This window comes from Theobroma cacao, chromosome 4 (assembly GCF_053813885.1).
Source record: "Theobroma cacao isolate CCN51 chromosome 4, ASM5381388v1, whole genome shotgun sequence".
NCBI classification, from domain to species: domain Eukaryota; kingdom Viridiplantae; phylum Streptophyta; class Magnoliopsida; order Malvales; family Malvaceae; genus Theobroma; species Theobroma cacao.
Genome location: NC_142642.1, coordinates 26906366 through 26921719, shown reverse-complemented (window position 1 = coordinate 26921719; position 15354 = coordinate 26906366). Strand labels below are relative to the sequence as shown.

The window sequence follows — 15354 nt, the reverse complement described above, 5'->3', positions numbered from 1 at the left end:
GTTCTTTGCAAATAACCCTTAAAAAGCCGGGTTGTCCAAAAATTTGGACAACCCGACGATGGGGTTCTGGCACTAGGGAGTTGGTGGCCAGAACCCCATCATGCGGGGTGGTTGGGGAAGGGATGGCTAGGCGTACGCCCAGCCATCCCCTTATTTATTTATTTATTTTTTATTATTTTGTTTCATTTTATTATAATTTAAAATTATTTATTTATTCATTTGTTTTAGGTGTCTACATAGACGTTAAGAAAAATTCACTTGAGCATAACCCACGTGTATACTCATGCTCAAGGAGAGAAATCTGAATTTTCTCAAACCTTGGCCCAATTTCGTGTGCAAGCTCAGTCCTTTTTCCTTCTTTGCAACAAGCTTATAATGAGTTTGTTTATTTAAAGCATTTACATTTTTATATACCTCAGCAATGCAAGATGTTTGAACCTTATAAAATACACTATTTTGCCAACAAGAATTTTCAGTTTCTATTACAATAATGACCTAGTCATAACCTGCTCAGAAATGGTTAGCATATATTCTGAAAAAATATCTAGGGAGGAAAATACAACTTCATGTAGATATATTTAGCAGAAAATGGTTTATCAATGTCTAGTGGTTGCAGACTGAAGTGGGCATTAGGCACAAAAGGAATAATTACCCAGCTTCCTATGGTGGACTTGAATGCCGTTATACATGCTTTCCTCTTTTGACACAAACCTTAATCAACCAGGATTCATTGGACATCCATTATAACATTTAGAATGATAAACACATATAAGTAAGAGCTCCTGTCATAAATCTACATCTACAAGTGGGATTACCAAATCCAGTGCAATCAGACAAAAAGTTTTTAAGTACAATAATGTGAAGGGACAGAATTCACAAGACCTCCATATATAACATTGTGATTGATGATGAAACTGGTATAAATAGGAGCCATTATGACAATTCTCCATCTACAAGTGGGTTTACAATATCCAGTGTATTAAGACAAGAAGTTCAGGTACAATGGCTATAGGAAGAAAACTCATGATTATATTAAGCATGAGCATAAAAGAAGATATGTCTTCAGCGGCATGATTGAGATCAAACTTTGGGTATATTAGAGCAATCAGGACAGCTGAAGTGACCTCTAGCTTGACATTTTGTACATCCAATGGATTTTACCTTCAATTCAGCACTTGCAAAGGACTTATATAAATCATCAATAAGGTTAAAACTGAATGGTCCATTTGCTTTGATTAATCCAGTTCCTCTACATCTGGAGCATGCTATCATCCTTAGATCACCGCATCTCTTGCACATGCCCAAAGAACTGCAAGTTTAAGCGGTTGCACATCAGCATGTGCACCAAAGGTGGATCACAATGATCTGAATCATATGGACTATAAGGGAGTTAAAGTGAAACACATGCTAGCGATTTTCTTCTTCTAGCAAAGTTGAATTATGGTTGGGAACCTCATGATGTAGTTAAGACATATTACCAACCATAATTCAATAAACAGATGTTCAATCTGCAGAATTATGTCATCTGTTAATTTAGTGCTATTATCATTCATTTTGAGGGTATTTTTTTTCATCATTCAAAGGAGGGCAAGCAAATAAGTCTCCCTCAAAACTCAAGTAAATGAATATGCAAAATTGGGACAATAGAAGGATGATCAATCGGTTAAAGAATTAATGCTTGGTTGCATTCTTTGTCACATGACGACTAAAGTTACTAAAGCTGATGTGCAACTCAGTTTCGAAAGCAATGGATTTAGTCCATTCACTTGCACCGGCCTTTAGACACTGATTCTATACCTCTATCACTTTTTCCCCGTAAAGTATCCCTGGCTTAAATTTATTCTCCTACAAAAATCAGAAAGGTGGAGCATATTACTTGCTATTGTGCAACTTATGTCATTCCAGTTTAGGTATCTGAGCATTTCTTAGCAAAAGATGAACCACAAGATCTGTAGCAAGATACCTACACCAGCAAGAGGAAAGCCCAAGCTAAGGTTTCCTAAAGGATTCTGTTTAAAATTAGTCCAGTACTTCAGGGCCACCTTTACACTGTTATAATGCGACAACTGATGACACTGGTCAATACCTCCAAAGAGATGCCATTTTTAACTTAGAATTGCTTATGCGACCAGAATTTTCTAGATGGGGAGAGATATCTTTTTGATAATTCTATGTGGGAAAGTTCATCTTTTCGAGATAGGGCAATTACAAAGAACAGAAATCACAGCCAAAAGATATAGCAATCATTTTGTAAAAGAGTCATAACAACCCCACAATTAAACCTTATCCTAGGAATGCAAATGACATTGCAATTTAAATAAAATGATACCATTTCAAAAGTACATCCAACGTAAACCAACAGACTGAGCCAAGTTCCATTCAACAGAACAAGAAAGACTAATGGCAAAATATAAAAAATCTACATATTCTCAACAACAACAATTAAATTAGTCACAATTCATGAACCAAACTAACAATCTAAATACCGACTGTTACTCATACAAAATAAAAAAAAAATCAACTTTTCAATGATTTAAGACGTTTTGCAATCTGGGTATCACTTATAAACTAAAAAAAAAAGTTTGAACTTAAGAACTACAAAAATGGTTTTTAAAAGTTTCACCTTCTCTGTGAAGCAGAAATGAAAGCATCAACTTTGGGGGCAGCAATTGTAGCACATAGTAGCAAAGTGCCAACCCCAAAGCCTGCAATTTCGCTTGCTGTTATGTTTTCCATCTCTTCTTCTGTCTGCGCTGCGTTTCTGTCAGAGCATTACAACATGAACTCAACCTTATCGTTTCTGTCGGCTCCTGTAAAATTGTGTAACATTATCTACGAATATTTTCTCAACGTAGGCCTATTAGCTCAGTTGGTTAGAGCGTCGTGCTAATAACGCGAAGGTCGCAGGTTCGAGACCTGCATGGGCCAAGATTATTCAATTTTGCAAACTTTACGTATTTGGTCCTATTTTTGCAAACTTAACGTATTTGGGCCCTTTTTTTTTTTTATTTTGATTTCGCTTGGGCCTCGTAAGATTTACTCGGCTACTTGAGAGAATCATTTTAAGTGTTTACCTTTAATTTCTAAATGTTAACTCTGGTGGAAGAAATGTGAAAATTTTGTACATATTGAATCAATTTGATGTTGGGTTTTCTTATTATTATTATTATTATTATTTATTGTTTACTATAAGTTTTATTTCTTGTTTGCCTGTGTGGATTTGTTACCTCTTCCTCAGCATCATTGATGATGGCCGTGTTGGGGCTACACAACAGATCAGAGCCACTTTCACATACTTATATTTCAAATTGAATTTATCAGCTACCATGTTTTCTATTTTCTTTTCAATTTTATTCTTATGACTATCATTTCCTCTTTTATATATTATTACTATAATTAAGTAATTACAATCCTGATCTAAATTTAAATTATATATATAGTTTAACTTGGCAAAGATTCCAACCTGGACTCCTGGACCATATATATTATTCCATGTCGAAGAGCAAAAGGATTAATTAAGCGACAATTTAAAACTAAAAGTTGCTTATGCTTATAGCAACTTAATTATAATTAATTAATTTCTGCAAGAAAAAAAGAAAGAGATTGATAATCTATTTTCTCCCCGAAGTGCCATGGCAGCTCAGAATCATCAACGACTACAAAATTAAAGAATGGTTTTGGTAATTAAGAAAATTAATTGGTATCAAGCTTAATTCTAATTTTTCCAGTGTCAACTCTGGAACAGCTAGCTTTGTTAATTAAAAGCAATGAATTCCCTATTGATCGTTTCTTCTCAATTATATGCTTCTTGTTAGGGAATCCCCTGTGATCATTAATTAATATTTTAAGTTTGTTTAACTTTACATGCCCCTATGCTTCTTTTAATTACCAGTAAGTTTTAAGTTGGATGCCTTGTTTGACGTTTTTTATTGATTTTTCTGTGATATTTTCTCTCATATAATATTAATATTCAAGTACCCAATTATGACAATTAGACAATTAGGATTAGAACCCCTTGAAGCGTATAAAGTAGGATAAGGGAGAGAAATTTTCTTCACAGAATTTTGAAAAATATTTCAGCTTATGGCAGATTTAATTTGAGGACAAAACCAGCCTATATGCATATGGAAGAAAGCGGTTTTTTTTTTTTTTTTCCATAATCATTTTATTAACTGCTTATGCAAACAATGCTACGCTATCATAATTCACAAACCGAGTAATTCAACTGTAAAATGCACTAGAAATTCCAATATTCATCTTAATTGGGAAATACGCTCCCAATAAGGTCCAAAATTATGCTTAGAAGATGTAGCCTCCATTGTATAAGTTGCTTCCATCCCCTCCAAAAGAGCAAGCTGTTGCTTGGCTTTGCATTGCAATCTTGTTGCAGTTACCAGCCTGATCCAGGCCACCGTGTGGATCGTCCAGGTTCCACAATCCACCCCATAAGCCTTCATCTACCAGATACTGGTCTAGCCAAGAAGCAGCAGCCGCTGGAGACGTAACAGGCAAGCATTGATCCTCTAAAGTTGGGTACATGAAAACCATCTCTGGCCTTGCTTGTGCCTCAGTCACTTGACTTACTTTGGTATTTGCCTTTTCAGTCTGAACAGGCAATACCCTTTTCATCTCGTCTTTATCTGGTTGTGGCTTCGGCTGCTGCTGCTGCAGTTGTTGTTTCAGCTTTAGAGTTTGAGCTTTTCTTTTTTCTTGCTTCTGAGAGGACTTTTCTTTCTTCTTAAAATGGGTTCTCCAATAGTTCTTTATCTCATTGTCCGTTCTCCCTGGCAAGTATCTGGCAATTGTAGACCATCTGTTTCCAACAAGGACGACACATAATAGATTAACAATGGAAAATCATAACATAAAAAATCCAAATTAAAAGTGAAAGAAAGGCAAAAGAAGTATTACTTGTTACCCCACAGTGCATGCAATTCAATAATGATGCCTTCCTCCTGAGGTGTTAAATGACCTCTCTTAAGACCAGGTCTAAGATAATTAACCCACCTAAGCCTGCAGCTCTTCCCACTTCGATTCAAACCTGATAAAAAATAAACAGTGAAACCCCATAATAAGAAAAAGCTATAATTCACAACATTCTTGTCAACCAAAAGAATTCTTAATTTAGTTTAGCTGGTGATGAAGCTAAGGGAATGATCCAAATTAAAAGTAATTAATAACAATAATATCTACATATAATTACCTGCAGACCTAGCAACTGAACTCCATCTTCCCTCTCCGTGCAAGTTAACATATTCAGTTAGCAGCTTATCCTCTTCAGGAGTCCAAGGGCCCTTCCTCCATCCTTGTTGTGGAGCTTCCCAACCCATCATTCCTACCATTATGATTACTCCTACTACTTCACTTTCACTTCATAAAAATGTTGTCTCCAAATTGTATGACACAAACTTCGTAGCCTTACCCTCTGATATATATATATATATATATTCTCCTCCTCAATCATATGTCACTTCCATGGTTTTCTTTTTTTTTTTTTAAAAAAAAGAAGACCCTGATGATCTCATTTCCACTAAGACAAGATCTTTGAATCAAATTTTTGCTTGAGTTCTTCCCTTCTTCATGATCCTTCCCATCCTCTCAGTTTTGCACAAGTGTTAAATGTCTAGGTGCTTACCAGCTCAATCTCTTTTGACCAATCAGGAATCAACAGGTGTTGGTTACTACATCCCATGACACCCTACTTGCCCATGTCACCATTGCCAATACTCCGATTATCGTGATTCCGTAACACAACTCAAACCACATTTGTCTTCAGGCCGAAAACGTGTAATTGTTTTGAAAGTTAAGGGCGTTTGGGGAAAAAGACCGAAGGGAAGGCATAATACTCCGGAATGAGATAAAAAGCTAGTGGGTTGTTGATGTCTCCTTGAAAATGGCTTATCACCCAATCCTTACGGAACACTTGTAGATGTACACACTTCTTAATTGCATGCTTTAGGCATTGTTTATTGCTAATGACTTTCTATTATATTACCATAAAGAAGGTTCTAGGATGCCATTTAGGGTAATGGAGGATTTGAATATATGATAAAAGGACCATTTTTTGATGACTCACCCATGCTACATCTGGCCTTTGTACGCCGTATGTATTTCCTATTTGGAATGTGAGGGCATTTATTAATTGGATGAAGTCAATTTTTAACTGAAGAATGCCTATATATAGGTATTGATGTGTAACATGAAGCCCCTTTTTTCTTAAAAAACAAAACAGTAATAAAACAAGGGTATCAAAAAGATATGGATATTGTGATCAATGTCCACCAAGATCTAGTGAGAAATATTGCTTGATTTGACAGTGGCGAAAAAGATATGGAAACACAAAAAGGAAGTACTGGCCTAGCTTCCCTCTTTTTGAGTTCCCCTTCAAATTAAACTCTGTGGGTAGGCAATTAGATGTAAGTTAGGCAGGTCGTTTCTTCTTGTCCATTCTCCTTCGTTTCCTTCAAGTAGTTCAAATCGACGGTTGGAATACGATATTTCTTGAAACCCTTCTAGGAAGCTTCCATATGCATCGTGACTATTTGAAGAGATTAATTAATGAAGGGGTTTTTCATAGAAAACGTGTTATACTTTCCGTGGGGTGTTTATCTTCTAATTACATACAATTACAAAAGCTTGGAAGAGATATGTACTGTGGAATGTCAGGGTTCTAGATGGATCTCATTACAAAATTATTATATGATTAAGGAAATCGGAGGACCCCATGTATAATTAGCTGATATTTTCATACTAAACAATAACACGAGGATTGATACTTTCCCGGTTGAGTTAGCCTTAATCACATCAGCAAGTCAGTAGGAACTATTCTCACTAGCAACTCTTCTCCCTATATCTATAATATATATAAAAGTAGGATGTTTCAATTTTTTTTAATTTTTTTCAATTGAGTTTTCAATTGAATGACAAGTGTTATTCAATTAGAACTTCTTTTTTTTTTTTGACTTTTCGTTTTCTATTGAGTTAATTTTTTTTACACTTTATGTCAAAAATAAGTTGTTTTTGACATTTGAAGGGTTTTTTTTTTTGTTTTTCTACTTTTATTTATTTTAATAAAAAATACTTAAAAATAATAATTTCTAACTTTTAATGCTTATAAAATAGATTTTTATAATATATATAAAAGTAGGATGTTTCAATTTCTTTTAATTTTTTTCAATTGAGTCTTCAATTGAATGACAAGTGTCATTCAATTAGAACTCTTTTTAATTTTTTTTGACCTTTCGTTTTCTATTGAGTTAATTTTTTTTACACCTTATGTCAAAAATAAGTTGTTTTTGACATTTGAAGGGTTTTTTTTTTGTTTTTCTACTTTTATTTATTTTAATAAAAAATACTTAAAAACAATAATTTCTAACTTTTAATGTTTAGAAGATAGATTCATTTAATATTTATCAATTATAATTTAATATTATTTTTTGTCTATATTCTCTTATTCTGCATGAACCTGAATCTATAGTATATAGATATCTCTTTTATACTTAAATGTTTAAATTTCAATAAATATCCATCCAATTCATTATATAAAAGTAAGATAATTGATTGGGTCAATTAATTGACATTTGTCATTCTTAATTAAATTAATTTTTTTTGCATCTTACGTCAAAACTACATTGCTTTTGACATTTGAAGAGTTTTTTTTTTCTTTTTTACTTTGATTTATTTTAGAAAAAAATATTTGAAAACAATAATTTTTAACTTTTAATACTTATAAGATAGATTCATTTAATATTATTTTTCCTCTATGTTCTCTTATTCTGCATTAACCTGAATCTACAGTATATAGATATCTTTTTTGTATATGAATGTTTAAATTTTAATAAACATCCATCCAATTCATTGAACAAAATAAAAAAGTTAAAAAAGTTTACTCATTTCTCAATATACATTACACATAGTCATCTTTGAATAAATAAATCAATTGCATTTGATAACTTTTAGCTATTCATTTTATATATAAAAAATATATAATACTAGAAATTACTAACTATTTTATATTGATAGGATCTTTACATTACACTGTTGCCTTATATTCTACAACTGTTTATTTTAATCTATTAATAGTATAGGTTATATACTTTCTCATTTTTTAATAGTTTATTATACATCTAATAATCTTTGATAGGATTATCGTCTTTTTTGGATAAATTCTGTTTTAAATAGGATAACTAATTAGGTCAATTGGTTATCATTCTCAATTGAATTAATTTTTTTTACACCTTATGTCAAAGTTGCGTTGTTTTTTTACATTTGAAGGGTTTTTTTTATTTTTATTTATTTCAGTAAAAAAAAAACTTGAAAACAATAATTTTTAATTTTTAATATTTATAATATAGATTCATTTAATATTTATCAATTACAATTTAATATTATTTTTTGTTTATATCCTCTTATTTTGCATGAACCTGAATCCATAGTATTTAGACATCTATTTTATACATGAATGTTTAAATTTCAATAAATATTCATTCAATTCATTGAATAAAATAAAAAAGTCAATAAGGTTTATTCATTTCTTAATATACATAGCACATAGTCATCATTGAACAAATAAATCAACTAAATTTGACAATCTTTAGCCATTCATTTTATATATAAAAGATATATTATTATAAATTAGTAACTATTTTATATTGATAAAATCTTTATATTATACGATTGTCTTATATTGTATAACTGTTTATCTTAATCTGCCAATAGTACATGTTATATACTCTCTCATTTCTTAATATTTAACTGTTTTATAATCATATATGTAGATGCAAGTTTTCGATAATTGAAACCAGAGCAAATAATTATTTTCAATTAATACCAATTTATTTTTTCCTCTATCAGTAAAAATCGGACATTCATGCAATTGACTAATACAATATTACTTTTTCTACAAACTCTTTTAAAGATACCAAATTGAAATCAACTTTAATATAATTAATATTTTCTATGATATTATTCGTAGCATAGCTACGGGCACCATCCTAGTGTATATAAAAGTGTTAACATGCAGTGATTGATTTAAACATCCCTATTTATCCTATTTATTTATTTGTTAAATTTACGATTAACTTCTTAAATATTAAGTAATTTATTTTGTTAGACTCCTGTTTAAAAACAACATGTCTGTTTTTATTTCATTTAATTTTAAGGAGTTAACTGTATCTAAAACTATAATCCTTATCAAATTATATGATGAAAGAGTTTCCAATAAAATATGTTTTTTTTAATTAATACAGTCTTTATTTATCACAGAAAAAAAATTTGTTCTGTTCTAGGTTCAAGTTTTTTACCTTATTATAAAAGAGAAATTGCTGAAATATTATAAAATATTCAAGGAAGTTAAAGAATATTATGATTAAGTAATAAAATTATGTATAACAAAATACTAACATAAACATTTGTTCTTCAATGACATGTGACCTAAATTTAAAAAATAATAATTTTAGAATGCAAAATTATTGTTTTTAATATTCATCTACTATTTTATAATTATGGACGTACCTTGCCAACAACTTATATTAAAATTAAAAACATGAGCAACTGAAATAGTATATACAAAATTAGTGAAAATTAAGTAATTTTATAGGTTTTCTAGTAACCTTTGTTTGCACAGTTAAAACCTCAAAATATTTTTTATATCTATTTTTTAATAACCTTGTACATACTTACTTAGAAAATTCTATAGATATTCAGTAACGTAATGTTGCTAACATAAGATAATAGTTATTGAAATATAGTTCTATAACTTCTTCAATAATATTAATTTACAAAATCAATAACCTCAAAATGCATGACTATTTTAATAACCTTCATCTTCTATTTAGTAATCATAGATGTACTTTTGTTAATAACTTTTATGATTAATATTTTATGAAACTTGCATTTCAAAAAAAAAAAAAAAAAAGAAGCAAAATTAAGTAACTTACTAAAACTACTGAAATAGTAGATATAGGCTTATTGAAATACTTGATAGTTTTATAGCTTTTTAGTAACCTTGGTTTGCAAAATCAATAATCTTAAAATATTTGACATTAAAAATCGTAAGATAATGAATAGTAAAGTATGCATTAAATGAATTCTTTTCAATTATTATGATCATGATTTTTATGATATCTAGATTGATATCATAGAGTTGGAGTATTTTGGCATTGAGCATAGGGTTATACTATTTATTTATTTTTTTGCTTAACCAAGAAAAGAGAGTATATTAAATGGAATAAGAGTACAAAATGGATGATCAAATGAATAGATTTGCTCAAAGTTCACAAGCAAAAGTCTTAAAAATAACAAAGCAACAACTGTCTGAAAATTAAACAAAATAAAACTATGCTCTGCAGGAGAAAGGTGACAGAGTGCCAATGTCAAAATCATAGCATCCATGCTGGAAAATAGGCATCATGAATGCATATTGATAAAGATGATCAAGGCCTTGAAACATAGAAGGAGGGGCAGCCAAGATGAAAAAGCCATAATCATCAAAGGAAAAGAATAGATCATCTCAAAAGATCACTAAGGAGACAGCAAGGCAAAAGCATATCATAGAAAACAGCACAAGAAGAAAAGCATGAGTCCAACAATCCCAATCTTTACTACATCGCAGAGAACATAGAACTTCGATCAACTCCAAGTTTGGCAAAAGAGTCAGCAAAGAAATTACCTTTTTTTAAAACATGGGCAGACGATATGTAAGGGAAAGAGTGAGGAAGGTAATCAATTTCATTGAAGATTTACCAAAGAGTCCATAGCCTTTGAGAGACATTAATAACCCATGAAAGAATAACTTTAGAATAAGATTCAATGATAAGTTTGGCACCAAAAAATTGTGAAGAAGAGAAGAGGCAAAGAGCATGGAGAATGGCCATGAGTTCAGGGAAATTGGAATCATGGTAGCCCAGGGGACCGTAAAAGATACCCAGCACATGGTTATAAGAATTTCTTAGAACTCTATCACAACTAGAGGGTTCTGGTTTATCATAAGCTGATCCATCAACATTAAATTTAAAAAACCAATCCAAGGGAGGTTGCCATGAGATCTCAAGGCGTGAGATAGAAAAAGATTTCCTAGTGAAAAGTGCACACGGATTAGTCCACCAAATGGATTCATTAATAGAAACATCGCCTTCATTAGCTCGAATCCAATGGAGTGAGCACATCTTGATGAGGTAAAAAATCTCATTGGTTTCCCATGATTTTTTGGAAAACCGTCGAGAGCTAAAGAAACCGTAGAGTTCAAGCACCAACACAAAGCCATCGATTTCTAGCCACACCTTGGAAAGGACATTCAATCCAAGATTGAATAAGGAGAGAAACTGTACAAGGTGCGCACCAGACAAATCCCCACCATTACAAAATCAGTCTCTAATTTTTCCAAGAAAAGGACAAGACACAAGCAAGTGAAAACAAGATTCTTCAAAGAGACTGCACAATGCACAGAGTTTCTACTCATTAGAAAAAAGCACCCCTTTAGAGGCAAGAAAGCATTTGGAAGGAATTGAATCTATTGGTCCCAATTAAATGTGCTAGAGGGGGAGTGAATAGCACAATTTGGCTTTTTCAAAAATTGTCTCCAAGTGTAGACAAATGCAAGATAAAAAAAAGAATGAAAATAAAACAAAAACAGAGTAAATAAGACAATAGAATTTAGAGTGGTTCGGTTCAAGACCTACATCCACTACCTTGATTATCCAACTAAGGATTTTCCAACCAATCCACTAAGAACTAGTGAAATTCACAAGCTTTCACCAATCTTAACAATGACTTTTATCAGGCTTAGCCAAAATCTTTCACAATAGTTTTTTCCGAGCTCAACTATAATCCAACACCTAACTTTTCATGGCTAAGTTAGAACCTTAATACAAACAAGCAATCCTAGCTTGATTGAACCCCTTAGAGTGACCTTTTCACTCTAAGAACATAAAGAGAAATGAAAAAGAAGTGTCCCTATGATCACAATGTTGATCTAAGTGGTACAAGTTGAAGTGCAAAATACAATTACAAGGATTGGTGTTGAGTGCAGTGAAGTGCAGAAGATGTTTTCTGGTTTTTCAGCTCTTTTGTGTGTTCTTGGAAGCCTTCAATGCACTTCTAGCCATTTGAACCCTCTTTTATACTTGAAGAAACAACTCTGATGGTAGTTTGACAGTTTTCTGGCCGTTGGAAACAGTTGGGAGTTGGTTCTAGCCGTTAATCTGTCTTTTAGTGCAGAATTCAAACTTCCAAGCAGAATGCTCTTAGTCGACTAACCAATATCTTAGTCGACTAAGTCGTCTCTGTCTTCTGTTCTTAGTTTCTGGTAGTTCTGGTAGTGTACACTTAGTCGACTAACTTATTTCTTGGTCGACTAAGTTGGTTCTGTTTCTCAACACTCTTCAGCCCGTCAACTTTTGATTTAAATCTTAGCCAACTAACTCTTCATTAATTGACTAAAGGGCTTCTATCTTGTTAATCAATTGTGGCTTCCTTATTTCCATACTCTTTGATATGTACATTTGAACGATTGATTATTTATTTGCATATAAATTTATCCTGTACACTCAAGTAGAAATATTAGATACAAATAAAATGAAAATGTTTTATTATCATCAAAAACTAATGGAGCCAACAATCTCTCATTTTTTATGATGACAAAACATTCCTTGATTAATAACACAATGTCTTTTTATTTTTCAATTTTGTAAAAAAATGGGGATTACTCCCCCTTTGTGTGTGCATATTTTGGTTATTTATTTCAGCAAATTTTATTCATGTTATATAGAAAATGACATTATTCATTCAAAGTATACATATGTAGAAATACAAAGTGATTTACAGCAGGTGAATGTTGACATATTATCATCCAAATTTCAGTAGTGTCTGTCAACAATATATCATTTCCAGACTTTGTTTTTGCCATTAATTATTCATCAAATGTAGTATAGTTTGCATCCATATCTATATCCACAAACATTCTCCATTCATGAAAACATGACAGAAATCAATCATCAGCATCATTTCTCAATATCAGTACAGCACCAAATTTTTATCAGCAGCAGTTAAAATACTAAGCAGCAGTTGAAATACCATAGATAGTAAGACATCATCAGATATTTAATTATCAACAACCAAATAGCATAAACATATTAGCATCCCATTTTACACACAAAAACATAAACACCAGGGTTAAATTTAAGTGTTCAATTGCCATCATGACACAAACAACATATTCACACAAATTAACAATTAATGTTCCTAAACTGCCCCTAGACAGTTTCTACTTCCTATCTCCCCTAAATTCTCCCTTAAAGTCCCTACCATACTTCTCTCATTTTTTGTCATCATCAATTCCTAATCAGCTTCAGAGGAGGATGAGGGAAATGATTCATCATCAGTGTAGTATTTGACATTGAGGGGTCGAGGAGAGGATTCTGGTTGAGGTGGTGATTTCTCAAGGGACTGTTCAGGGGATGAAATCAGAAGAGTGTCTTGAGGAGAGGAAATTGGTGTTGGCTTCGCCTTTTCAGCCAATCTAGATGATTTCCTCCTTTTGATGAACTTTGTTTTAGTTGCCATTGTTTCTTGCCCATGCCATGTGGTTTGGACTTTATCTGTGGTTCTTCAGCAACTTTTGTTTTTCTTTTCCCTGATTGCCCTTTTACAGTAAGAGCTAATGGAGATGCTTCTTGCTGAGCTTTTGCCTTAGCTACCTCATTCTCAGCTTGCTCCTCTCGAACCATTTGATGGAATAGTCCCATTATTGATACCTCTTCAGAATGTGGAGAAGATGGTTGAGGTTTTGATTGAGGTTGGGGTTCAGAGGGGGGATTTTCATTAAGTGATCCAAGCACTTCGGTACCTTGATCAGATTCATCCTTGTCCTGAGGCTCAGGTGAGGGTGATTTTCTTGGTTGTTCCACCTCAGGTTCATGACCTTCAGCTTGCACCTCAGCTTCCTATCCTGCTGAAGCCAGGCTAGGAGTTGCAAAGCTATCTGCAGCAGCTGGTGCAGATGGCATTTTTTCTTTTTCTTTCATTTTGTTTTCTATTTCTGTTAACCTTTCTTCAATTTTCTAAATTCTTGCTCTTTGATCAGTGAGCTTCCCATCAATTCTCATTAGCAGACTAAAGATTACCTCATTTGAGAATTGAGATGGTGTTGCCTCTGGTTGAGCAAATAAGGAGGATTCATTTCCTAGACTAGCCTTGGGGGTTTTAATGTATCTTTCTCAATCAAGTTTGTACCCCATTTTAGGTAAGCTTCCTAAATAAATGGCTTGGTTTCTAGTTTTAACCTTGTCAGCCTCATATCTAGAACTCCAAATCCTTTTCTTCTGCACTAGATAAGTGATGATATTTCTATAAGGCAAGTTGATCTTCTCCAATCTGCATGCACCCCTTATTCTTTCAATCATGAACCTTCCCAGATTAAGTGCAACACCACTAAAGGCATGTTCCATTAGCCATAAATCTTAGAGGCTAATGTAGCTTAAGCTTCCACTCCTCCCATGAATATTAGCGGCAACTAAGTAATACAGAATTCTTATTTGAGGACTTGTGATAAGCCTTGCATTGCTCTTGGAGGAATATTTCTCTTTCTTCCCTGTGATCACTTCCCACAAGGATGAGGGGTCATACTTCTCAAGGAATTCAAATTCTCCCTTATTACACTCTATCTTAAAAAGTTCCCCTAAGTTTGCAGTAGTGATAGTAAATTCCTTCCCATTCAAAAATATATTTAGACCCTTATCAGAATAATCATTTGGTTCCTCCAGTTCATCCTTGTCAGCAACAATACTCGAATAAAATTCCTTAACTAAACTAGCACTGTATGATCGATTTTTAAATGTGCTGAATTCTTTCAATTTTAGGTCTTCAAAATAATCTGATAGACTTGTCAGAATTTCAGGCATTTCACTAAAGCTTTCCCAATCAATATATTTTCCACAGGTGATTGGTGCATTCTCTATTTTTGTAAACCTCTCTTCATGTACTTTATTTTTGAATTTAGAAGATGAGGAAGCACCTTTCTTGTGTAATTTGCTCTTTTCTTTCTTCTTTTCAGATTTATGTTTTTTCGATTTTCTAGATTTTTTACTTATAGACCCCGACTCAGTCATCTTCTTTTTCTTTAGTATTTCAGCTTCCATACTTTCTTCCATCGGCCGTTTGCCTTTCTTTTTCTCAATAATCTCTTTGCTCTGAGTGGTTTTAGCCATTTGGTTTGGAAGATTTTCAACATAGGGTTTCGAATGGTTAAGGGCTGAGGGTTTTAGTTTCAGGAGTTAGTTTCAACAGAGAGAAATTGTAGAGAGAATAGGTTAAGAGCAGTTTAATCTTACAAGAGAAACTGTTTTACTCCCCCTATTT

General features: G+C 32.6%; 2 protein-coding genes and 1 non-coding gene across 3 annotated transcripts; 1 reads left to right on the top strand and 2 right to left on the bottom strand.

Moving 5' to 3' along the window:
• Window positions 1–769: 769 nt before the first annotated feature.
• Window positions 770–2816, bottom strand: LOC18601750 (chaperone). The gene is made up of 2 exons (XM_007032798.3): window positions 2624–2816; window positions 770–1309 (listed from the first exon to the last, which is right to left on the bottom strand). The coding sequence occupies exons 1-2, from the start codon at window positions 2734–2736 to the stop codon at window positions 1081–1083; spliced, it is 342 nt and encodes a 113-aa protein (XP_007032860.1). The 5' UTR covers window positions 2737–2816; the 3' UTR covers window positions 770–1080.
• Window positions 2817–2854: 38 nt separating this feature from the next.
• On the top strand, window positions 2855–2928 carry TRNAI-AAU (transfer RNA isoleucine (anticodon AAU)). The gene has a single exon. It is a non-coding gene; the product is annotated as a tRNA-Ile (tRNA).
• A 1202-nt stretch (window positions 2929–4130) lies between these two features.
• Window positions 4131–5418, bottom strand: MYB121 (myb domain protein 121). The gene is made up of 3 exons (XM_007032797.3): window positions 5204–5418; window positions 4912–5041; window positions 4131–4813 (listed from the first exon to the last, which is right to left on the bottom strand). The coding sequence occupies exons 1-3, from the start codon at window positions 5340–5342 to the stop codon at window positions 4300–4302; spliced, it is 783 nt and encodes a 260-aa protein (XP_007032859.3). The 5' UTR covers window positions 5343–5418; the 3' UTR covers window positions 4131–4299.
• Between the last annotated feature and the right edge of the window lie 9936 nt (window positions 5419–15354).